This window comes from Sphaerodactylus townsendi, linkage group LG04 (assembly GCF_021028975.2).
Source record: "Sphaerodactylus townsendi isolate TG3544 linkage group LG04, MPM_Stown_v2.3, whole genome shotgun sequence".
Classification (NCBI taxonomy): Eukaryota; Metazoa; Chordata; class Lepidosauria; order Squamata; family Sphaerodactylidae; genus Sphaerodactylus; species Sphaerodactylus townsendi.
The window spans coordinates 102518090-102542921 of record NC_059428.1 but is presented as its reverse complement, the minus strand read 5'-3'; the positions used below and the strand labels follow the sequence as shown (position 1 = coordinate 102542921).

General features: G+C 41.8%; 1 protein-coding gene across 6 annotated transcripts in view; it reads left to right on the top strand.

The window, feature by feature from the left end:
* The first annotated feature begins 1501 nt into the window (after positions 1-1501).
* The window catches only part of ATP11A (ATPase phospholipid transporting 11A), a 139947-nt gene continuing 116616 nt past the window's right edge, over positions 1502-24832 (top strand). For all 6 annotated transcript variants that reach the window (XM_048493166.1, XM_048493167.1, XM_048493165.1 and 3 more), the window contains exon 1: positions 1502-2024. In XM_048493166.1, the coding sequence (XP_048349123.1) occupies positions 1986-2024 (39 nt within the window). In that variant the 5' untranslated portion in view covers positions 1502-1985. The remainder of the gene's footprint in view (positions 2025-24832) is intronic.

The following is a 24832-nucleotide window of genomic DNA, read 5'->3' as shown; positions in this document are numbered from 1 at the left end:
GAACTCAGTGTTGCTAAAAGGAACCAGACAAAGATTGCCTGTACATCCCAATCATCATGTGAAATTAAATCACTTGACTTTCCAAACACTTACCTCTGCCAGAGCAATTGGAGCCCCTATAATTATTCCTCCTGCAATAGCCTTACATGTATTTGGGATTAGAATTAAACACTGTCTTGTGATTCTGTCACATTTTTATCCTGCCCTTTCCACAAGAAGTCCAGGGTCATAAACACAGGCCTCTCCTCCTAAGTTTTATCCTCTCAGCAACCCTGTGGGCTTCAGCTGAGAGATGGGCAGCAACTCACCCAACATAACCTAGTGAACTTCAAGGCAGAGTTGAATTTGAACCTGGGTCTCCCAGCCCAGTACTTTCCCTAACATACCAACTCTATCTGAAATGTTTAACAAAATGCACTTGTGATTAGTAACAAAAGTTCATTCTCTCTGTCTCCAGCTGGGAATCAGCTATTTTGCAATAACGGCTGAGGAAGGGGAATGTGTAAAGCAACAGCTTGCAAATTGCCACAGCATCACGAGTAGCTTAAACACAAACCGTATACGCTTTCTTTCCTTGATATTCTCCCCTCCCTCCCCCTCGGCCCTGTGTGGCTGCGGGACCAACAAGGCTGCAATGTAGCGCTGATTTCTTGGGGCTGTAGTTGTGCACAGCTTGGGAGTTTCTCGCAGGCTCAGAAGCTCGCTAGCAGTATCTGAACCCTTTGATCCTCTCCTCCGTCCCTTGAGCATCTTCCCTTCTGATGCGACCCAAGAGGCATTCATCAAGCCGGCATCATCGTAGTCAAGGAGGGGTGGAAGAAGACAAGAGAACGGCCCCCAAAACAAGCCAGACCAACTCCTGGTCCTTTCTCTTTCTGTCGCGTTCACGCATCGAATTAAGCCGTTCTCTTTCTGTGTTTGTGTGTGTCCTCCCTTTAAATTCCTGGATCTGGGTAGCAGTTGTAGAATACATTAGCTAGCTCGTTCACATACGTGTATAGCTACCACAAAGAGAGGGACCTTGGAGACAGCAGCAGCTTTGCGTCTTATTGGACAGCCAGGTGCATCTGCGAGCCCGTGACTGGCTTTTTCCAAATAATGGGGGGAAACCCACTCTTCTCATCAGTGCCCCGTGTGCAAGCCAGCTTTTATCCAACCCAGGCTTGCTGGGCGAAGCTAAGTCGCGGGACAATTGTCGAGTTTCCCCCTGGGGTAAGAACCGAAAACAAACACAAAAAACAAAAGCCTCCCTCTCCTCCATTTGTACGCACAAAGCATCTTCCCCGTTGTCACCCTCCAAACTTGAGAGGCCTCAACTTAGTCCCCGGGAACTGTGCCTCGACCGATTACCTTGCATGAAATAAATCAAGCCCAGGCGCAAGAGCATCGGCTCCCCAGTGAGAGACCCTCCGCGCAACGGGGGTGAGAGGGGTGTGTTGTTGTCCTGGCGGAGAGGCTGGAGCGCGCATGCTCGCCCGCGCCATATGACGTGAGCGGAGTGGCTGGGCAGGGAAAGAGCAAAGAGTGAGCGGGGTGGACCTGCCGGAGCCACGAGCCGGTTCGCGGGGAGGCTCTTTGCGCGGGACTCTGCCCGGCGAAGGGGGAAGTTTTGAGGAAGCCGGCGGAGCGACCGACCGACCGACCGGCTCCAATCTCTCAGCTAAGCCGGGTGCGCCTTTTCCTTCCCGTGCAGTTGGGGCGCAGAGGCCGCGCATGGGGAGGCGACCCGGGTGCACGCATGAGTGAGAGGACGCGCGAGAGGAAAGGCGCCCCCACCGCCGAGAGACCCCCACCCACCCGGCAAGACCCGGGATGGCGGCGGCGCCGCTGCTGTGATGAGGCTGAAACTTCGGCGTGGATGTAGGAAGTAGAAGTGCGAGCGCGGCGAGGCTCGCAGAGGCTCTCCCTGGCTGGAGCTCTGCTGCCGGAGGAGAAGGAGCAGGGGGAAGCGCGGAGGCGCCCGAGCAGCTGCCCGGCCCCTCGCCATGGATTGCAGCCGCCTCCGGACTCTGATTAACAGATATGTAAGTGAGCCCCTTCCTGTCTGCGCCAGGCTCAGGTTTGCGCCCTGCACGGCGCGCGCGCGCCTCGGCCGGGTGCTCTGTTGCCGCCCGCCTCTCTTGCTGTTCACCTGCAAGCGGCCTCTTGCTGGGGAGCAGCTGCCCCCTCTTTCCCCTGCCTGCCAGCGTCCCAGAAGGTGCGGTGGGCGAACCTTTGTTATGCACCTCCGAGCCTCCGCGTGGCCGGTCGCTTCCTCATTCCACCGACATTCCCGAAAGAGGGAGAATTTAAAGTTTGAAAGGGAAATGCTTTCTACTGCGATGCTGCTTCCGAGTATAGTTCTCTGTATAGGATCCTATACAGGCTCTCTAAAAGTGCCTGTAATTTATTTCCAAATTTGTGGGTTTAGGAACTCTGCCTCACCTTCTCAAAACATTGAAAGCCTGAGGGTAATCTTACTTGGAATTTAAGTGCAGCAGCTCTGCCTTAATTCCTAGGTGTTTTTTTTCCAGAAGTAGGTCCAGTTGTTGCGTAGGATCACAATTATACATCTCATTTCCTGCATGCTTGTTTGGAACTTAGTCCCATTGAGTTCAGTGAAACTTACTCAATGATAAACTCAGTCTAGATTATTTTCTACAGAATAGGGGTAAACGCAACAGCATTTCTGTTTCAACTTCTTCATTTATTTTTCTTCCTCCCACAGCTCACAGCAGGGTTGTTCTTTTGTACTTCGATGATGAGAAATATTTGGAACTAACCAAATAGCAGTGGGTGGCGTTTCTGACTGGCAAGGCTGTGTAATCATGAATATTTAACGTCAGCTTGTAATTATTTTGGCTGTAATTTATTCTCCTAACAAACTAGGAACTCTTAATGTTAACTTTCGCGTATGAAGTTTTCCTAAATGTCTTTGGAAAGGAATTTTTAAACATTTCAAAGGTTGTCACTAAACAGCAGCAACAGATAAACATCAAATTTTTGCTACATTATTGCACATATGCTAAGTGCATTCCAAATTGGTGCTTATGTCAAGGAAAAAAAGTTTGTTCCAATTAACTATATTTGGATTAGGGTGTGAGACTATATTTTAGACATGCATAGATGGAGACAATTCCCCCTCTCTCTTTTTTTAATAGTTAAGCTTTAAATGAGAGGTGTGCCAGTCTATATTTTATTCTGCACTTGTTTAGAATTGGCGTGCCTTTATTCAGAAGTATTGAGAGGGAAACTTTTAATGTAGTAGTGCCTGACACAAACATGCATTTATGGTGCGTCCATAGCAAGATCCTGGAGACTGTCTTTTTAAATACTGGTTGTATGTTGCCCTTCTTTCTGTAGCATACCATAAGTGATCAGTCATGAGTTTCATAGTCTCATGATTTGCACTGAGGTCAGAGCAAAAGCCTTTGAGGCATATTGCACATTATTGTCTGTAGCAAGCAGCAATTGTTTAGTTATCTGTGTTTTTCTGAACACACAGATATAATGTGCGATATCCTAATGGTAGTTAATGTATTCATTTAGTTTGAAAAGCAGCTAAAGACAGGGCCACAAATAATGGGGTAGGTAAACTTAACCAACAACGATTATGTTGGATTTAATTTTATGTTTTGGGGAAAGTTCTGACCATACAGGTTTTCCCTCATGGTTCTGGCCATTAGTTTAAACAGGGCTGTGCATACTTCAGAGAAAATAAATTGAAATCCTGTGCAAAGAAAGACTTAATTGTGTATGTCCAAATGTGCAAATATTTGCCTGTTCTCTAAATTTAAGATATTCTGCCATCGTTACTATCGTACATGGGAACAATTTGCTATGTGAGGTACTGAAACTGCTGGAAATCTTGTTCAGTATCTTCTCTTTGAGATACCTGCTGATATTGCTTGTGTACTTTGCAAGTTATCCCAAAACTTTTTAAAAGTTGATCTTGAGGGTTTCTTGCTCTTTTGTGGAACTGCAGCATTCACATAGTTTTAAATATGTTCGCTAACTTTTCAGTTCATGGATCAGTTAAGATAAAACGATTGGATAATCCTGTTTCAGTTGGAGTGTATCATACACCTAAATGTTTTTGTTGACATATCCGTCTGCCACACTTTCAGCACAAACCCTTTGCATATTTATGAAGAAGTAAGTCCTATTGGTTTCACTTGGGGCTTACTTCCAATGAAATGTTGCAGCTTTCATGTTTGTTTGTTTTTGTGACTGTTGATTCTGCATTTGGAATATTTCAGTCTAATGTACAAAATCTTGGGATGGGTCTGCTGACCTTGTTAAAATCTAGGCAAAGAAGTAGACTTGAACAAATCAGGCTGAACTGACTTGAGGGCCATGGGGGATGGTAGCAGTTAGCTCAAGTCTTTTATCCTACCATGTCACTCCCTTTGTGCCACCCACCAAACCTTCTGTGGCATGTTTTGCTGTACTAACGGAAGCCCCTTCCATCTGCCATGAGAGCTCTTTTCCAGAGGTGGTATATCAGATACTGGGTACATATAGCGGGGAACACTATTGCCCTCATGTCTGGCTTGCAGTTTCCTGGAGGCACTTGGTGTTGAAACAAAATTCTGGTATTCCTTAAAGACAAGTTACTTGCCTGAGGTCACAAATAGAATATGAGACCGAAGAGAGCCTGAGTTCCCAATGCTAAACTGTTTCTTTGACCCTGCATTTGCTGATGCAGTCTCCCTGTTACAGAAGGCAACTGTTGAGACTGGAAGAGCAGTTATTTGTCCAAGACTACAAACTGAAGACTACAAACTGAATCCAAAGCCGGGGCCACAACTGCAAACCTCTCTCAGTTCAATGACCCAAAGCACTTCTTTGACTTCGCCAAAAGGGAGAGAAATCCCCATTTTTATTGCTCACCAGTTCTTGCCCAGGATGTATACAGTCCACCCCCGTCCTCTTCCATGGCTGCACACTTCCAATTTGAAGGAGTGGAGCCTGGAGATCACAGAAACTGTAAACTTCAAAAGGCAGCTCTTGTCCAATCGGCAGCTGGCCAGTGTGCAATTCTCTTGGCCTGCCTGTAATGCCGTCAAAGCTCTGCTCATGATCTGAGTTTGATCCTGATGGAAGTTGGTTTCAGGTAGCCGGCTCAAGGTTGACCCAGCCAGTCATCCTTTTGAGGTCAGTAAAATGTGCTCTCAGCTTGCTGGGGCTGAAGTATAGACGACTGGGGAAGGCAAACTAACCCACACAGAATCACTCAGACACCAGTGCAGCATAGATTAAATTAGACAGGTTGGAAATGAACCCTGTAAAACATCCTGCATTTTGTTGGGGCCTTGGTCTATTAAAAAAAAAACTCTGCCAAGCCATCGTTTTATCAGAGGCACAGAAGTGGCAATTAGGTTATTGTCATTGTTGTTATGCCTTAATGTGGTTAGATCAGCTTGCTGCGTTACATGAGCGTTAATGGCCAAGCTACGTGCAGAGGTTGGGGAACAGATAAATGAATGCTGTGCTTTTTAGCTGTTTGTTTCCAAAGACAGGCTGTACACTGCTCAGCCCCATTTGATCCATCTATATTAGTTGGTAGCTTCATGATTTGCAGTAAGATTGTTTATCATTTTTCTTTTCTATCTTTCCTTCAGTGTGTTCAGGGGAGCATGCCTAGGTTTATTCCCATTTATTCTTCAAACAGCCCTGTTGAATGGAGAGTTCAATGTGGTACACTTCAGCAGTTACACCTCACTGTCTGCCATTCTTGGCATTACAGCTTATGGGTCTCCTTTTCTTCTGCTTGCAAACGAACAATAGAGAGTAAGGACAGGAAGTTATTGTCGAAGGCTTTCACGGCCGGAATCACTGGGGTGTTGTGGGATTTCCGGGCTGTATGGCCGTGTTCCAGTAGCATTTTCTCCTGACATTCCACAGGTATACATACTCCACTTGCTTTACTACCATCAGATCCTCTGAAGATGCCAGCCAACAGATGCAGTCAAATGGTCAGGAGAAAATGTTATTGGAACATGGCCATATAGCCCGGAAACCCCACAACCCCCCAGACAGGAAGATACTTTAAGAATAAACTAGCGTTTCAAGGAAAGTAAGAGAATAACACTGTAGTGTATGTTTTGTTATCTGAGTACATGCTTGCTAATCTTCAGTAGGTAGGATAACCTTGGAAAACAGTGAACAGCTCTGCAAAAATGGATTCAGTAACGAGATCAGACCTATAGATTTACAGCCTTATCCAGGAGAGGGGGGATCCATTCTTGGGAGCAGTGAGATGGCTGCACTAGTGGATTCGCCCTCCACAGGGCCCTTTCCCCCAGTGGAGGGGTGATCCCACTGGTGTTTGTCCACCGTTCCCGGGCTCAGGATGCTGTGGCAGTGTCCCTGCTCCATTGCCATCTCAGCAAGGGTGGTCTAGGGGCATGGCTGGCTGTAGTTGGCTCCCTCCTGGCTGTTTTAGATGTAAGCCACCAAAAACAGTGGCTTAAGTCTGAAAAGCCCCATAGGGGCTGCTGGGTGCCAGGGAGACCTCCCCACACCGCTGCGAAGCCCTTCTGGGAGCAGCGACTGGCTATGGCGCTGCAGCTGGGCATCCAGCCTATGGATGGGGCTGCCTGGTAAAAATTGATGGTTTTTGATGAAGTGTTACAAATGAAAAAATGGACATACAGTTATGAGTTGCAGGTCAACCATAAATATATAAAAATAGTGAATAATGTGGAATAGTGTGGACAGTAGCACAATTTGGATCATTGCAAAACTTAGTGGACTGTTTCATCTTGCTGGAGACATTAGCTGTAAATGAAACTGTCTAAACATAGCTATACAAACTGTCAGCCTCCTTTGGTGAAGGGTATTATGTGCAATTACAAAGAATTCAGCCTTGCAATGTGGCCTTGGAATGCACAAGAAACTGGATAGCCCGGGCTGTTGAGTGCTGGTTCCGAATTCCAGACTGCAGTACTTTGTAGTGCTGTTTTTAAGGCTGAAAATATCTCTGCGAGAACCAGTCGTCACATCACCTGTTTTGGTTTGAATCCCTATGACAGTTCAGAAAATATACTGGACATAATGCCATTGGTGAGCATATAAGAACATGGTCTAAAATGAGGGCTTCTTGCCCTTATTTTATGTGTATTGTGGATAAACCAGAAATGCCCATATTTAGCATGCTTTCTGGGTTCATGGGAATAGAGCCTACTGCTTAAGCAGTTGACTTACTGGCTCAAAGTACACCAGATTTACAAGGGACTGCTTTGTTCATGGAGACTGTGCATAGAATAAAATAGAATAGTACTATATCACATGTTCTACAGATGGGTATTATATTTTATAACTGGGAGAGTGAACACTGCTACAAATACTTTGTTGTGAGTGAAGTGACAGATATTCATGAATTCCTCGGCAAAGAGAAAGATTGTGCATAAAAAAGGAGTTAGGAGATAATGATTGATTAAAATTTGGTGGAAAACCTATTAAAGTTGGGATGTGAATAGGCTTTCTCTGCTTTTTATTGTTATTGGGTGACCTTAATCAAACCTCATATTCCTTGTTAAGGGAAATGTGTGGAAAAAAATGGTTTTCAGTGAATTCAGATCTGGGGTTTTCCATTTGTTGGCCTTGGAAATAGATTAATTAGTACAAAAACTACATGCAATAAAACATTTGATAATAAGCAGCCAGTCACTTAAAGATCCAAGCCTTTATTTTGCGTGTAATAGCAGTAATAAGGACAAGACTTCAGGAATGTAAGTTCAAGAATCAAATAACATCTGTGAATAATATCAGGGATTGGTGTGATACTGTTTTTTGTCATTGTCAGATGACACTGTGGTGCAAGTATATCAAGTTTTTGGGACTAAGATGCTGTCAGCAGAATGGTATAACAGACCCTCATACCACTTGCCCCTGTCTCTTCATTAAAAGCAACTTGGAAAGTGGATGTTTTGTGCTGAAAAATACTTAATCCATTTGTCGCCTTGTCTGCTCTAGGTCATCCTTGCCTTTCATCCTGTTCATCCAAACTAGATGTGACAGGATCCTCGTGGCCACCATGAGAATGCTGCTGCCATTTTAAAATGCCCCAAGAGCCTGATCCTGATTAGGTTCCCTGAACAGCAGGCTAAGGCACTTTTGTTTCCTCCCCTGTGCCTTTTCAAGTGCTGCCGTGTTCACTACTCCGCAGTAAGAGTGCTGGGCTGCACCATTTAAAAAATAAAATAAAAACAGTGCCAAACAAATAGATCAGCAACATCTAGCTTCACACATCTAGCAAATAACACAAAAGCTAAGTAAAAGTGGTATGGGGGGTATATTTGTCCAGTTCTCTCTCTTATTCTGAAAAAAATGTGACTGAAAATTCATTAGAGACTTAGAGAAGAGGTACAAATACGTTACTACATTTTTGAGGTTTACAGTATATTTCTTCTGCTGAAAACAATTTAGGCAACTTCAATTTAAAGTAGCTTGCTTTTAAAAACCAAATTCAGGGTTGTAAAGCCATCTTGCATAATTGTTTTCATATGTCAAAATATTTTCCCTTATAACACTGAATTTACTTGATGTGTTCCAAAGTAATATAGTTCTTACCTTTCAGAAAAGAATTTCTCAGTCAGGAATTACTGAAGGGATATCGCAATGTTTGTGAATGTAATTTAAGGTATCTTAAACATATGAATAGTAAGCAAATTCAGGATAGGTGAACATTAGAACTGGAGGAACCAGCATTGTGTATTTTCCCTTCACCTTCTTCCTCTCAGTGCCTTAAACTACAGATATTTCTACTGATATCAGATATTCTGTTTGTGTTTTTTAAACTATGTGCTATATATTGTTATTTATGTTTATTGTTTAAGACTGTAAACCTAGAATGAAATAAAACAATTGAAAAAAAAAAGATTGCTGGGCTGCAGGCCAATCAGGATTGGTCCTTTGTGTGGTGTATGAGCAAGCATGCTATAGTGGTTAAAATATTGCAACAGGATCTGAGGAAGCCCAGGTTTGAAGCCCCACACTGCCATGTAAGCCACTTTGGTGATAGGGATATGAATGAGTAAATAAATATTTTAACATGGTAGTGGTAGTTTGATCTTCAGCTGATACACACACACACACACACACACACACACACACACACACACACACACACACACACACACACACACACACACACACACACAGATTCTTTCCTACATTTGTAAGTGAGGTGGTGAGATGAGAGGTGGGGGAAAGGGCAGGAGATGCCCTGTTCAGTTATGATTCTATAAAGTGGTCCAGTCATTTACATGGCTAGCAGATGTTTGTTGCTAGGTACAACGCATCCTTTCCAACTGGGGTAATACACCATAGTTCAGCTTTGGTGAGCTGGAACCTAGAGCTTAGCACCCAGATTGGTTGAAGACCCCAGAGCACATGTGGGGGTGGGGTATGAAAAGGAGAACTGTTCCTTTGTTTGGGTACCTTCTTGGTTCACGGTCTTGGAGTGGGGAAACTCCTTGTTGGGAACTCTTTGGAGCTTATGTTTTGCTGTCAAGCATGACAGAGGAGAATGATACCAAAGAGAAGTGCAAATACACCAGGACAAGACATCCTGTATCAATCCAAATCAAATGCAACATGGATTGTAAGTTCTTTAGTCAGAACCTGTCTTGCTGTGCATTTTCCTTCTTGTGCCTAGATCCTATCCTTTTGTAATAACCTGAGTTTGTGTCTTGTGGAAATAAAGATTTGTTCAACTTGGAAGGGTCGACACAAGTTGCTACCCATTTGCCTGGCTTTTTGGCATGCTACTGAGAGATACACCTGCAAGGTTGACTTTGGGCAACTACTTGAAAAAGAGGAGGGGTAGATTTTACCCAAAGTGGTAGTGGTGGTGACTGAAGGGGAGAGGTATAGTGGCTAGTCTTGCCCTACAACATGACAGAGACCACAACACCCAACTCTGATCTTAACTGTGTTAAAAAAAATTTGGGCCAGTCTCCAATCTTTCATTTTTGGGAAAGAAGCTAGAATAGCCTCTCAGTTCCAGAGGTTCTTGGAAGAGATTGATTTTCTGGACCCATTTCAATCTGGCTTAAGACCAGGATTTGGAACAGAGACTGCTTTCATTGCCATGGTTGATGACCTCTGTGGAGAACTAGACAGGGGGAATATGACCCTGCTAGTTCTGCCTTTGATACTATTGATCAAAGTATCTGATTGAGCCACCCTTCAGCATTGGGACGGAGCACTGTATTGTGGTGGTTCAAGTCCTATCTGATGGAAGGGGGTTGGTCTCAGAAGATTTTGTTGGAGGATTCCTGTTCTGTCTCATGGCCATTGACCTCACGGCCATTGACAGGGTTCCATCCTATCCCCCATGCTACTTAATAACATGGTTGCACATGGCCTGTAACACAAAGCTGTTCCGCATGGCCTAAGGTTGAGAACAGCAATGATACATCAATTGTGCTGGCTTCTCCTCTCTTCTCTTCTTCTTTGGTTGTTAGACTTAAATCTTAGGCTGGATAGATGGGTGGCATCATATGGGTACTTTACATTGTTGATTTTAATTGTTAATTTATTGTTGTACACCTGTTTTGCAGAGAGAGCAGTTTATAAATTGAATAAATAATAATATCTGTATGAAATGACTGGAGGTGGTCCCTAGTATGTATAGGCTATGATATGCAGATGATAACAAGCTGTCTTTCTTTTCCACTTAATTCCAAATATGCTGTTGATGTTCTGAACCAGTGCTTGGGGTCAGTGATTGGCTGGGTGAGTGTGAATAAGCTGAAACCTAATCCTGGGAAGACAGATTCTTTGGATTAATAAAAAGGCAGATCATGTGAAATATGTCCTGTTGGGTGCTAGAGTGAGTTGCTTAGAATCTGAGGGGGGGATTAGAGGGAATAGCAGAGAGGGAGAGGAAGCCAAACACTAAAGTGTAACCTCTACATACAAAGCAGCATATGTCAGAACACCACTTGCTTGGGGTTCATAGTGCAGGCAGCTGTATCCTTTGGTGATGTTTTTGGTTTCTCAAAAATACCTGGTTAGCTACTGTAAAAAATGAAATGCTAAACTGAATGATACCAAGGTTATAGTTTGCCTAGGATGCCAAAAAACCAACAAACCATTTGTTCAGCCTTGGATGAGTCACCTCACCAGGTTGATTTGGACGTTGGGGTCACCATACTGACTTTGGGACTGTTTTAGAAAACTGGGTGACTGCCATTGCTCAGATTGCATTTGCATCAGCTGGTCTATCAACTGTGTTCTTTCCTGGGGCAGTCAGATCTAGCCACATTGATCCATGGCTTAGTTCCATTTAGATTGAACTGCTACAGTGTGCTCTACTTAGGGCTGTGGTGGCGAACTTATGACACTCCAGATGTTCATGGACTACAATTCCCATCAGCCTCTGCCGGCATGGCCAATTGATGGGATGGGAATTGTAGTCCATGAACATCTGGCGTACCATAAGTTTGCCACCACTGACTTAGGGCAACCCATGTTCAGAAGCTGCAGCTGCAGCTATGGCTAGGCTCCTGGTTGGAGCTATTGGGAGCATAAATGCTCAATATTGGTTGGAGCTATTGGGAGCATAAATGCTCAATATTGCATCAATTGCTCTGGTTACCAATCAGCTCTTAAGCCCAACTCAGTGTGTTGATTTTGTCCTTTAATGCCCAACATGTCTTAGAACCAGGCTATCTGAAGGACTATCTTCTCCCATATGTTCCTGCCTGGGAATTAAGATGGTGGGGAGATGCATCCTGATACTGTACGTATTATCCTTTATGATAGGTATTCGCATCAAGAATTCAGCTTGCTCATAATAGTCTGCTTATGTATACATAATTGGGACAGGGATCAAGGTGAATTATTACCTTCCTTTGAAAGCACATGTATAAAACAAATTCATTGGGAAATTTAATTGGTTGGCTAAATCAGTTCTACAGAACTTGGTGTTCTGTTACATAATGTAATAATTGTGTCTCACATGTATATAGCACTTTCAGTGTTCAAAGTGCTTCACACTCTTTGGCTTGGATCCAGAGCTGGATTTCTGTGAGAGCAAGGATTTTTGCCCAAAATTCCCAATGCTCTCTCAATTCCCAATGCTCTCTGAAATGATGCTCCAACACAGGTCTAGATCCAAACCATTGTCTCATAATCCTTACCCTGGCTCTGTGAGGTGGAATAAGCAAAACTCCAGGGGCACCTTGAACAATAACAGTGTTTCTGTATGAGTTGTCATAAGCCTCAGCTCATTAAAGCTCATATAGAAATAAATGTTGTTGGTCTTTAGGGTCCCATGGGACCTTTTGTTTGATTTTGCTACAGCAGACTGATATGTCTACCCCTTTGCAGTCATCTCTGAGGAAGACAGTATTGCATTGTCGGGGTATTGCAGCTGTGGAAGGCTGAGAGAAAATGACTTCTAAAAAACTGTCCAGAGTGTGGCAGAGGCAAAAATTGAAATTGGGAGCTTCCTGGATCAGTTTTTTTAAATAAAAAAAAATACCATGTAGCTATATCAGCTATGACTTTCAAGAACCGATTTCACCAAAGTACTGAAGTGTTTAGACAGCAATATTTTCACACATACTTGTTTGGGTCCATCTGCTTCAGTGGATCACTTCTAAGGGTGTGTATGTGTGATAGATGGCAGATACTGTCTCAAGTATGAATTAGCTTCTTTTTAAAAAACAGAAAGGCACTGAGAACTTCTAAACGTTTTTCAGACATACATACCAACCGCAGAAAAACGTCAAAATTCATGTAATTCAGCTTGTAAGCACAGAAGTTTTATAATCCATATAGTTAATAAAATATAACTTGCTCTTGTGTTGCTTTTCAAAATAAGAATAAGTCACTTGCTGCATTGTATGGTAACAGTAAGGGAGAAATGTGTTGTGAGCCCTCAGTTGTATGTTGTTTGGTATGAATGTTTTTGTTTCCTGAATTACATAAATGATTTATATTCTTATTGCTTGATATTTTGGTTTTTGAAATGCTGGCCTAGTAGTGAAATAAACCAGAAGTCCAGTTGTACCATAAATACTAGCACTTAACTCCACCATGAACGTCTGAGTCATTGCTCACTTCTTCAGATTCTATGGAGAGGAAATAAATTTCCATATCTTTATAGGAAAACTACTGAACGGGACCGAGGAAGGGGAGGAGTGGAGGGCAGTGAAGCTTGACGTGAATTGAGACATAAATCTTTCAGGCATGATTGTTACAGGTTGTTACAGATAAGGTTGTTACAGATAATGGATGATGAGAATGCTCAGGGAGTTGGCGCCAACAGATTTTTCCACTAACGAAAAAGGGGTGGAAGGTTCCCGTGGATCACCAAAGAGGCCACGTTTGAGATTATTGGGCATGCATGACCAAAAGCCATGTGGTATGGCAGCTAAAATAAAGGCAGGGAATTGTTGTTGGGGGGTGGGATTGAACAGAAATGCCAACTGGATCCAATCCAAATGCTCTTTCATGGAGTACAGATAAACACATTTTGTTCTTTCTGAGTTTGTTCCTTCTGAGTAGTCATTTCCACTTTAAATTTGTTCAACATTAGGTTGGAGTATGAAGTGTTCAGCCTTAGAAACACAGCTTTGGATTTTGTTTGGTTTCCCAAGTGAAAACCGCATTCTACAAACCTTTCCTTTGTTCTTCTGTTCTTTCATGGATTAGTATGAGAGTTCTTGAGACCAGAAAGAGTTTTGAATGTGTTGCATTAGTACTTAAAGAAATTGCACTTGACTTGACCAGCCTTGGCGATCAGAACAAAAATCTTACCACCCCTACCCCTTGTGTATTTAAGTGTTTCAGGTCAGTTAGTGGGATAGATATAGCAAACTAATCTTCTGGGGCATGTAACAATTCCTTCTGCATGGTTGGGCTTTGGAAAATGTGCAAAATTGGATGGACCTCTTTAAGAGCATTAGCATTGAACTAGTTCAGTTACTTGCAAGAAGGCGTTTCTTGTTGAATGTTGTCTATAACATTTTGTTTACTACACGGGATATTGTGAAAAGTGTTACTGAGTATAATGTTTCTCTTGAGTTTTTATAAACTTTAGCTATTCCCTTGTGGTAAGCAAATCATTGCTGTTTTGCAGTAAAGAGATGAATATTCTGACTAAAGTTAGAATATACATTCTGTTTTGCTTTGTCAAAATATAAACTTCTCCTTTCCCCTGTAGATGATTGGGTCTAAATATAGAATAATCTGTGAGCATACTTAGTACACTGAATGTGAAGCAGAATAAATATGGAGTTGTGTGCTGTTTTCGGCAATGTTGAAAACCTGTCCCTTGCAGCGTGCTGTGAATGTACTATTAAATTGTCACTTAATATTTCATAGCTAATGGCAATTGTCTGTTCTGTTTTAATAGGTCAGCTAGTTCTGATCTGTTTGAAGTGACTGTTTTTTAAGCTGTGCATTAGTAGGCACTGGATAAGTTCATAGTTTGTCAAGAAACAGTGTGGTGTAGTGGTTAAAGTGTCGTACTAGGACCTTGGAGACCCCAGTTTGAATTTACACTCTGCTATGGGAGCTTGCTGGGTGATTTGCTTCAGTCATATTCTCAGACTATCCTACCTCAAAGGGTTGTTATGAAGATAAGATGGAGAAGGGGAGAATATTGTAAACCGCTTATGGGCAAAATGAGGAGAAAGCTGGAATATAAATGAAGTAAATATATTTTGAAGTGCTACAACTGTTGGTTGTATAGACTGCTAATGTAACTTGTGACTAACGCTTTGTTTGCACTTCGCATTACTGGAGGGTCAGGAATTTTGATCTCCTGTGAGGTATTTCTCCATCAGTTTTGATTAGTTTCAGTTAGTAATATGTTCCCCAGTCCTTAACATATTTTGCTTATATTAAGGGTGGATTAGTCATTAAGGCCACTGGGAAGGGTATTGGTGGACTGACGGTTTGGGCGGCAACTCCACCCACAGGGACATCCTGACTGAAACAGAGGGACAAGCACTAGGTGGAGACTTGGCAATTGGGTTTGCCAAGGTGAGGGTTGTGCGCACCTAGCTACCCTACAGCAAGGGACAGGATGGGCCCATTGAGCATTACCTCACGTAGCAAGTGATGGGCCCATTCAATCTCAACCCCAGAAGCCACCCAGTTTGGCTGGGCACCTCTTGTTTGGGGATGACTGGGCAGGCTCTCCCACTTTTGGGGCGAATTGTACCATTTTCCAGTGCCCTTTCCTCCCTCAATCCACTTCTGCTTGTATTCTGTGACTTTTAGTAGTGTTTACTACTTTAGTAGATTAACACATACATGCGTATACTCCATGTTATGATATGGAACCTTCCTGTGTTTGAAGCTGGAATACTTTGTGGGTTTTATAAAGGCCATGTCTCTCAAGTCTGCCCTTAATTTCCCACTATGGTAGAAATGGCCTTCCTGTGCAGCTATGAACGGGCAAGGTAGTAAGTACTTCTATAGTAATCCTTTTGAATGGAAATGTACATAAAAAGTTGCTACAGTCTCCACTTTTTAAACTATGACTTGAATGGAATGTGAATGTGGAAAACTGCTGAGGCTGGTGAAAGGCAGCAAGGTGTAATGGTTAAAAGCAGGTGGACTCTAATCTGGAGAATCAGGTTTGATTCTCTACTCCTCCTCCACATAAGGTGGCAGACTCAACGGTGCCCGCCAACACCATTTCTGATGCTTGCCAAGTGTTTTCAGAAAGTGGGCCCGGTCAGATGGAACTTTTCCCCAGCAAGGCTTCTGAGATTTTACAAACGTTGCTTTGGTGTCAACAGCTACCCAAAGCGCAAGGATCTTCATTGTGTGACCGAAGGTAAGCTATGGTAGCCATTTTGTGGCTGACTTTGCCTCCCATGACAGCCATTTTTTGGCTGCACCCTCCAAACTATGTCAGAATTCCAAAAGTGCCACAGACTCAAAAAGGTAGGGGATCCCTGATGGAGAGCAATTGCTTCGAGTTACTCGAAGTCCCAATATATTTTGAAAAAATGATATTTTACATCATAGTTAAACTCATAATGTGGTTTCTCTCCTCCACTTGTAACTTGATGTCTAGATGACAAAGTCCTAGATGACCATGGACATTTTGGGATTTGTTAGGCATCTTTTCCAGCTCTGACTTTTTGAGATAGTATCACTGGTCAGTAACTACCACTTTAGACCCCATCTATTAATATGTGAAGCTAAGGAATTTTATTGTCCACATGTGCATCATTTGCTATTCTGTTACCCATTCATCCTAGTTTGAAAAAAAATCCTTTTGGAGCCCTATATAATATAGTATTATCCACAAACTTGACCATCTTCCTCCTCAAACTTCACTGGTTTTCATCTCTAAATAAATTAGATAGTACCAAATTCCAACAGAAGTCTGCGAGGAATCCCAGTGCTTGCTTTTCTTCATTGGGAGAACTGTTTACTAATTCCTACCCTCTGCTTCTTGCTTGACTAATTAACCAGTCCAAGAATAGCCCCACCCTCTTAATTCATGGCTGCTAAATTTATTGGGTAGATTTTGATGAGGAAATTTATCACAAACTGTTTTTCCTGAAGTCTAGATATATAATATCTACCATTTTATCCATACGCTTTGTGACACTGCACAAAGAATTGCAGATGTCCTCCTCTGCTGTCACTGAAATTATCTGACAAGTATAAAGGGAAATATGGGGACAGGGATATGCTGAAGAAAGATTTCAGAAGGTTGTATTTCAGTAATTTGTGAGGTTTCTTGCCCCTTTTAGTAGATGCTGCTGTTTTCTCGGTTTTCTGTTTTTGCTTCTTTCCTTTTAGAACCCGCTGGGGGAAAAAATCCATAATCTTATTTGGAATTCAGAAGCAAAATGACATGTTCAATAGATAAAATGCCATTTTTCTTAATTTAAATTGCTGAATGCAGAGTTCTGTGGTGGAGGTTGCAATGACCATTGGATATAGCTATACATTTTATATATTTTATACATTTTATATATTTTTGAAGTTTTGTACTGTAAATATCTGATATTAGAATTTAATTGTTTGAATTCATTGAACTCTTTGCCAGTGCTTATTAAGCTTCGTTTATTAAGTTCATTTATTTTTTTAAAAAACCTCCTCTACTTTTGTACCATGAACCATTCAATTTTTCATGCTTCATATTTTTTGCTAATTAGCATATGAAGGTTCCAAATTAAGAAGTAATCCCAGAGTAGCAGTTAGAGAATATCAGAAGAGTTCTTCTTTAATAAAAAAAAACCACAATCACTTTGTGAATCCAGTGTAGATTTTGTGACATTGAAAATTGCATGTGTTTGAAGTTGTATCTTTTTGGCTATTAGAAGATCTTCTTACTAAAGAGAAATCATTGTATGATACAAGTATAGAGATTAATTGAATATTTGCATTTATGTAGCATTGCATAATGCTGTACTTGAATCCCTGTTATTTTTTATTTAAATGTTTTTCTTTATTTAAATGTTTTGATTGCAGTTGCTGTACACTTGGCACTGAAATGTTATTTTCACATACTCTTTGAGGGAAAGCTCATCTCTCTGTGTTAAAAGCTTATTTTTGCCTTCAGGGATCTTGCTGGTTAACCATTGCTGTTCATTGGGGTGGGGGTGGGGGTTGATGTTTATACATGGGATTTTTAAAATGACTGATAAAAGAAATAATCAAGACCAAAATATCCACACTTTCAGGAAGGCATTTTTATGATAGGACTGTGTTTTAGGAAAATGGTTTAGGAAGGCACTTTTTATAAAAGGATGGCGTACAAATTTTTATAAAAGGACAGGATTGTGAACTATAGTACAAGTACGATATTAACTGTTCCACTTTCACTGCTTTGTTGTACCATTTACTGCATTGCTTAACACATCGTTTATTTTTTGATATCCCACCTTTCAGTTCAGAAGAAGACCCAAGGTAGCTAATAAATATAAGACTCTATTAAGATACATCAACTAATTAGCTATTAACTAGCAAAGTTTCCATGGCAAAAGGCATCTCCTCCGGGTTGCAAATACTTTTAGAGGAGTTGAGGAGTTAATGGTTGAACGCCATCTGTTTTTAATTGATTATGAATTTGGAACGCTGCATTTTAACTGATATGAATTTTAATATTTTATTCTGTTCATCCGCTTGTTTATATTATGATGTAAACCGCCCTGAGCCCCTTGGGGGAGGGCGGCATAAAAGTGAAACGAATAAATAAATAAAAAAATAAATTTTAAAGGCATCAGCAGGGTGGGGCTGAACAGATGGAAAAATTCACCCTAGATCAGGGGTAGGGAACCTGCGGCTCTCCAGATGTTCAGGAACTACAATTCCCATCAGCCTCTGTCAGCATGGCCAATTGGCCATTCTGGTAGGGGCTGATGGGAATTGTAGTTCCTGAACATCTGGAGAGCCGCAGGTTCCCTACCCCTGCCCTAGATGGCAAAATATCTACAAGCAAAATTTCTTTATGCACTGTTGTAGACTGTTAAAACACTCATCCTATTACATTGTTTATTAGATGTCTCATCCTATTGATTTGTGGCGTGCAGTCTGCCTTAATTTGTGGCGTGCAGTCTGCCTTAATAGTCTGTTTCAGAAAAAAGATGCTAGTAGGGTTGTATATTCTTTTGCCACAGAACTCACCATGCCTGACCCTCTTTGTGGTAGTATGCTCAGCCTGAGTCCTAGTGCCTACCTAGCCCTGCCCCCCACCCCCTATTCTTTTGAAAGTTTGAAAGTTAAAATATAAGCTAAAATATGTGGCCTTTCAACAATTTCAACTTTGTTTAAATAACAGTTTTTTTCAGGCTTTTTTTAAAACCCGATTTGGCATATTAGTATGGATATCCCTGATGGCTACAGTTTTCTGGTCTGTTCTTCAGGCAAGACCATAGCTGAAGGAGCAGCCATTAACATTCAGGGAAGAATGCTGAAATTTCTCCTTACACCAAAATAATCTTATAACAATGATATTTTGTTTTATATGAATTCGGATCCAAAACCCCTCTTTAGCTCTTAGAAGAGTTTTTGTGTCCAGCTTATTCTCTTTCCAGATGTCCACTACATTGTATATGTGTCACTTTATTTTTCACTTTTTCTTTCTGTCATCATTTATGATTGTCGATCTATCTTGTGACATCTGAAACATGAGAAGTATCTGCATACCTTCTCAATAATATTTTTGCCTAAAAAAACCTCCTAAAGAATTTTGTTTAAGCCCTGCTTTGAATAAACAAGCCGATTTTGAACTGTGGCAGCTGCAGAAACTCTAAGTCTGGTTGGTTACATCCTACAATCCTGTTGCTATTGGTTACAAAAATACTGCTCTGTTGCATATTGTATAAAATGTACTGTAATCTAAAACCTTCTTGACAGACATTCAGTTGCTGTCGTTTTTTCAGATGACACCGTCCTTGCACAGATTCACCGCATATCTTTAAACCAAGCCCAAAAATATTTACACTGATGTCCTATTAATAAAACAGAAGTATATGTAGGAAGCATTAGGGAGTTCAGTGTTTGCAAAATAAAGCCTTTCTGGGACAGAGCAGGACATACGGTCTGTGTTTACTGAAAATAATTTTAGCTGGAGGAAGAAAGCAGAAATATTCCTTAATTCTAGATGTATTAGATATGTGTTCACACACACTTTGTGTACCCCTCCCCCCAAAAAAGCAGTGGAATGTTCCAAGGCAGGATTATTCAGGTTTGGTTCACTTGGGATTTGAGAGAGCATTTGAGACATCCTATCACTGTCAGACCGGATCTGTAGAGACAAAGAGGTACTCCTAGAAAGCAACAAGGCTGCTGTCCCATAGCTGGTCCCCAAAAAGAGATCCTGCACTCCATGGTGCTGTACCTTATAGACGTCTGTCTTTATCAAATGATGTTTATTTCTCTCTCACTTCTTCTTTTCCATCTCTGTCCTCTCTTGCCAGAGGGAATGGGGTACTATCTTTCATTCAGGTACACAGAACCATCAGGACTTCATCTAATAACTGGTTCCCATTAAAGAAACAGCCAGTCATTAAAAAATAATAATATAGTTTTGTTCAAGGCTTCTGGAAAAAATACACAATATTAACTCCCTAATCATGATCAGATGTGTGCAAATAGTTCAGGTGTAAGTAAGTGAATGATTTTTTGGAGGGGGATCGTTAAACTCAAGCACTCCCCCCATTTCTAGCAGTTTAGGGAAGAGATCAAACCATAATTTATAATTACATTGAACCACAGTCTGGTGGCTTGCTGTAAAAGTGTTTATCTAGAATAGAATAGAATAGAATAGAATAGAATAGAATAGAATAGAATAGAATAGAATAGAATCTTTATTGGCCAAGTGTGATTGGACACACAAGGAATTTGTCTCCGGTGCTCTCAGTGTACATAAAAGAAAATACATTTGTCAAGAATCATAAGGTACAGCACTTAATGATTGTCATATAGGTCTAGTAAGCAATCAGGAAACAATCAATAGTAATAAAAACATAAAATGTAAAATCATAAAATAAAATGAAATGTCAGCACAGGCTATAGTCATACAGTCATAATTGGGAGGAGATGGGTAATAGGAATGATGAAAAAAGTAGTGCAGTAATTATATAATAAATATATAATAAATAGTTTGACATTATCGAGGGAATTATTTGTTTAACAGAGTGATGGCATTCGGGAAAAAACTGTTCTTATGTCTAGTTGTCTTGGTTGAAACAGTTTATGTCCAGGATGCGAGGGGTCAGTAAATATTTTCACAGCCCTTTTTTTGACCCGTGCAGTATACAGGTCCTCAATGGAAGGCAGGTTAGCAGCAATTGTTTTTTCTGCAGTTCTGATTATTCTCTGAAGTCTGTGTCGATCTTGTTGGGTTGCAGAACCAAACCACACAGTTATAGAGGTGCAGATGACAGACTCAATGATTCCTCTGTAGAACTGTATCAGCAGCTCCTTGGGCAGTTTGAGCTTCCTGAGTTGGCGCAGAAAGAACATTCTTTGTTGTGCTTTTTTAATGACATTTTTTGATATTAGGTGTCCATTTTAGGTCATGAGATATGATGGAGCCTAGAAATTTAAAGGTCTCTACTGTTGATACTGTGTTGTCTAGTATTGTGAGAGGAGGTAGGATGGGAGGGTTTCTCCTGAAATCTACCACCATTTCTACGGTTTTAAGTGTGTTCAGTTCTAGATTGTTCCAGTGGCACCACGAGGCTAGTTGTTCAACCTCCCGTCTGTATGCGGTTTCATCGTTGTCTCGAATGAGACCAATCACTGTTGTATCATCTGCAAATTTCAGTATTTTAACAGATGGATCATTTGAGATGCAGTCATTGGTATACAGAGAGAAGAGAAGTGGTGAAAGTACACAGCCTTGGGGGGCCCCTGTGCTCATTTTACAGGTGTCTGATGTAATTTTTCCTAGCTTCACCTGCTGTTTCCTATCTGTTAGGAAGCTTGTGATCCATCACAAGGGGGAGGAGAAATGTGCCCCCCAGTCACTCAAGTTTATTCATAGAAATGACTAGTCGTGGTTTAATCTCTTTTCTAACAGCCACTATATAGAGGCCCCTTTCTAAATAAATTTTATTCTTTATTCCTCTATAGCCTTTGGAAAACAAACCAACCACAGTGGCCCGATCTATAGGAGCAGTCAGGCAAAGGTGGTGTTACTTATAATTAATTTGCTATTGCTAGATATTTATTGAAAAAATTCTTTGTTACTGATTCCCATGGTCCTTACTCACTGGGAGTAATTTGTGCTGATTTTGATGCATAATTGCAATATTTCATCTTACCATATATATTATGTACTATAATTTTTCTGGTGGTATAATTTTCAAGCAACAACTCATCTGAAGTTTATTCTAAACACAGCAGATAAATACTTTGAATACTGTTACATCTCTTCCTGTAAATGCCACTGCAGCAATTTCAAGTGGTTAGGGCAGACTAAGGTCTGATCTAGCAGCATCTCTTTGGAATGTTGTTGAATACCTAATATTGCAAATGTAGGTGAATGTTTATTTTAAGACCTGCACACACATTTGGAAGATGAAATAAAATGGATGTTGAGTTCCGTTGGTAATGTGAAATGAGTTTATCTTGCTGTGGTTATAAGAGTGTATGTGTGTTGTTCTTGCTCTTGTATGTGTTGAGTGTCGTGCCAACTGAGGCTTGTTTGGAACAGTTTTGTTATGGCATTACCTTGAAGCAAAGACATTGGTCTAAATGAGTGCTTTTCATCCTTTGGGTTAGCGGACCCCCACCCACCCCAACTGGGCAGTGAGCCCTGGTAGACCAACGTTTTTGCAGGTTTACGGAAAGACAAGGGCAACACACTTCCATGTCTCCTTGCATGCATGCTGCAAAGAACAGCAAGACTGTAAAGCAAATTCATTTAGTGGTGTAGAGGATTTCTTTTTAGCACAGGGAAGTCCCCATTCTTCAAGGTCCCCATTCTACAAAAGCTCTCCTTGCTTTTCTGAGTTCCCTGGCTTCTTCCCAACAGTCAGTGTTCTAATGCTGTATGTGTACTTGCAGTACAATACCTGCCTCTTTGCTGGTGAACTCACTGGTGCCACCTCTTTTTGTTGCAAGATTTGCATGCCATATGACTTCCCATCATGTGTTTGCAGTTCATGATCCGATGCTGCTGCCTGGGTATTCAAAGTGGATCCTGTGTTTAGAAAATTCAAAGAACACAAATGTAATCTATGCATTTCTTTTGTATATACATGTAATGATGCTTTCCTCATTTATGGCGATATTTTATCGAAATCCATCACTAATAATTTGTGTTTTTCAATACCTTCAAGAAGCTTCAAATAGGTGAATTGCAGCGTAGTAGTGGTGCTGTTCCCGATGGCACTGGGTAATCTTCCTCCTTCAGTCAAAAGAGGATTTAATCTAACCTATTTTAAACAGAGAATTAAGGGCAATTAGGCCCTTCCACTGAAGGTTGCTAGGAGAAGGTATTTTGAAATAAACATCTGCCAAAGCTCTAGCAATGTTAGTAAAATTTGGTAGCCTTTTAAAATTCAGTTTTTAGCTATTGCATGTAAAGAGTTCGTATTAGACACAGTCTTCCTGAATTTTCACACAATTTTTACAATAGATGTGTGGAATAATAAGGTAAACATGAAAGGGAAGCAGCAGATCACAACCTTTTAACCTAACAATAAGATAATGAAGATCAAGAGAGGTTTTTCCCCACAATATAAATTGAATGTTACTTGAGTTCAAATACCGTGGGCTGGATCCCTTGGAAATTTTATGCTAATAGAAAAGGCAGGAGTGATTTTTGCTTGTTCCCACTCTCTAGATTTCCCCCACCCTCCTGTTTGCATCTAGATAATATTTTCAACTACATCTGAGAGGGGCAAGGAAAATCCAGGCTAGTGACAGAAAACTCTTCTATTAGGCCGTTTCCGCACGGAGGCGGAAACGTCTAGGTCGGCGCATTTCGCGCTGACCCGACGACGCTGGGACCGTCCGCACGGATGGTCCTGGAAACAGCCGGGCAGCCGGCGCCACGGAGCGCCAGCGCCCGGCCAACCCAGCATGCCCCCCGGGCCTCCGGCGCGTCGCCGAGGCCTGGGGACACGCCCCCTGGCCCTGCGCCGGCGCGCAGGGCAGGGGGGCGTGTCCCCAGGCCTTGGCGACACGCCGGAGGCCCGGGGACAAGGTAAGTGCCGGGTGGGGGAGGCGTCGTGAAGCTGCTGCCGTTCGCTCGGCAGCGGCTTCACGCTGGCGTTTCCCCCAACAAGAGCGCTTCCAAGCGCTCTGGGGAAACGCCGGCTTCGGGCCGGGAGGGCGGCGCGAGGGCGGCGCAGCTGCGATGCAGCTGCGCCCCCTGTGCGAATGGCGGCCTGGAGATGGCGTTTTTGCCGTCTCCAGGCCGCCATTAATTGCGCGTGCGGAAACTGCCTTAGAGAATGTTATTCACAGGGTCCAAGTCAATACCATGTACCTCCTGAACCTATATCTCTCTACACACACACCACACACCATATACCACACACACACACACTCCTGCATGCACATACACTAGAATCTGAAAGATCCAGGTTAGAATCCCTACTTGTGCTATGGAAATTTGCTGAGTGACTTTGGGCTAGTCACATACTTTCAGTCTAATCTACCTCATAAGTGGAGGAGAGGAGAAGGATGTAAGCTGCTTGGGATCCCTGTGGTGGGGAAGATGAGCTATAAATGAAGTAAATAAATAATAAACAAACTCATTTCACATACTTAATGGGCTGCTCTAGGTATAATACCCAATTGTATTTTGGTGTGGTGTAAATGAACATAATATGCATCCTCCTTTCCTGTTCCTGAGCTAGCAAACTATAGATTGTAAAGTGAACTTCATGCCAGATCTACGAACCTTGGTTTGATTGTGGTTTGTAACTTTTGTTTAGATGGCATGTATATTTGGCTAGTTCAAATGTAACAACAACTTGTGGTTGGGAGAGAGAAAAATGCCAGCATGAGAGAGAATAATAAGTAAACATGTTTACATGAATTTCAACACCAAACCATTGCTTTGGCATTGTACATATACCAAACTAGTGTCTTTTGCCTATGCTCAGTATTTACAATTATATTCTGATATTGTTCTTGCTTCAGTTCAAGATGATTTTTGTAGGATATGCTGTTTCTGTTACCGCACTGCCTTTGTAACTTTTACTCTCCCAGATCAACCAGCTCTCAGCAGCGCAGAGGAACAGAAACAGGACCCAACACAGCGAGAATAGTGAAAAATAAAAATGAGTTTATTGAGATGCTGACCTACATGTTAGCACTTCTGCACCACGGCAACTGCAGCTGCCTAGCAGCTTTACAATAACTTTTATACACAGTCTCCCGCCTGGGAATCCGG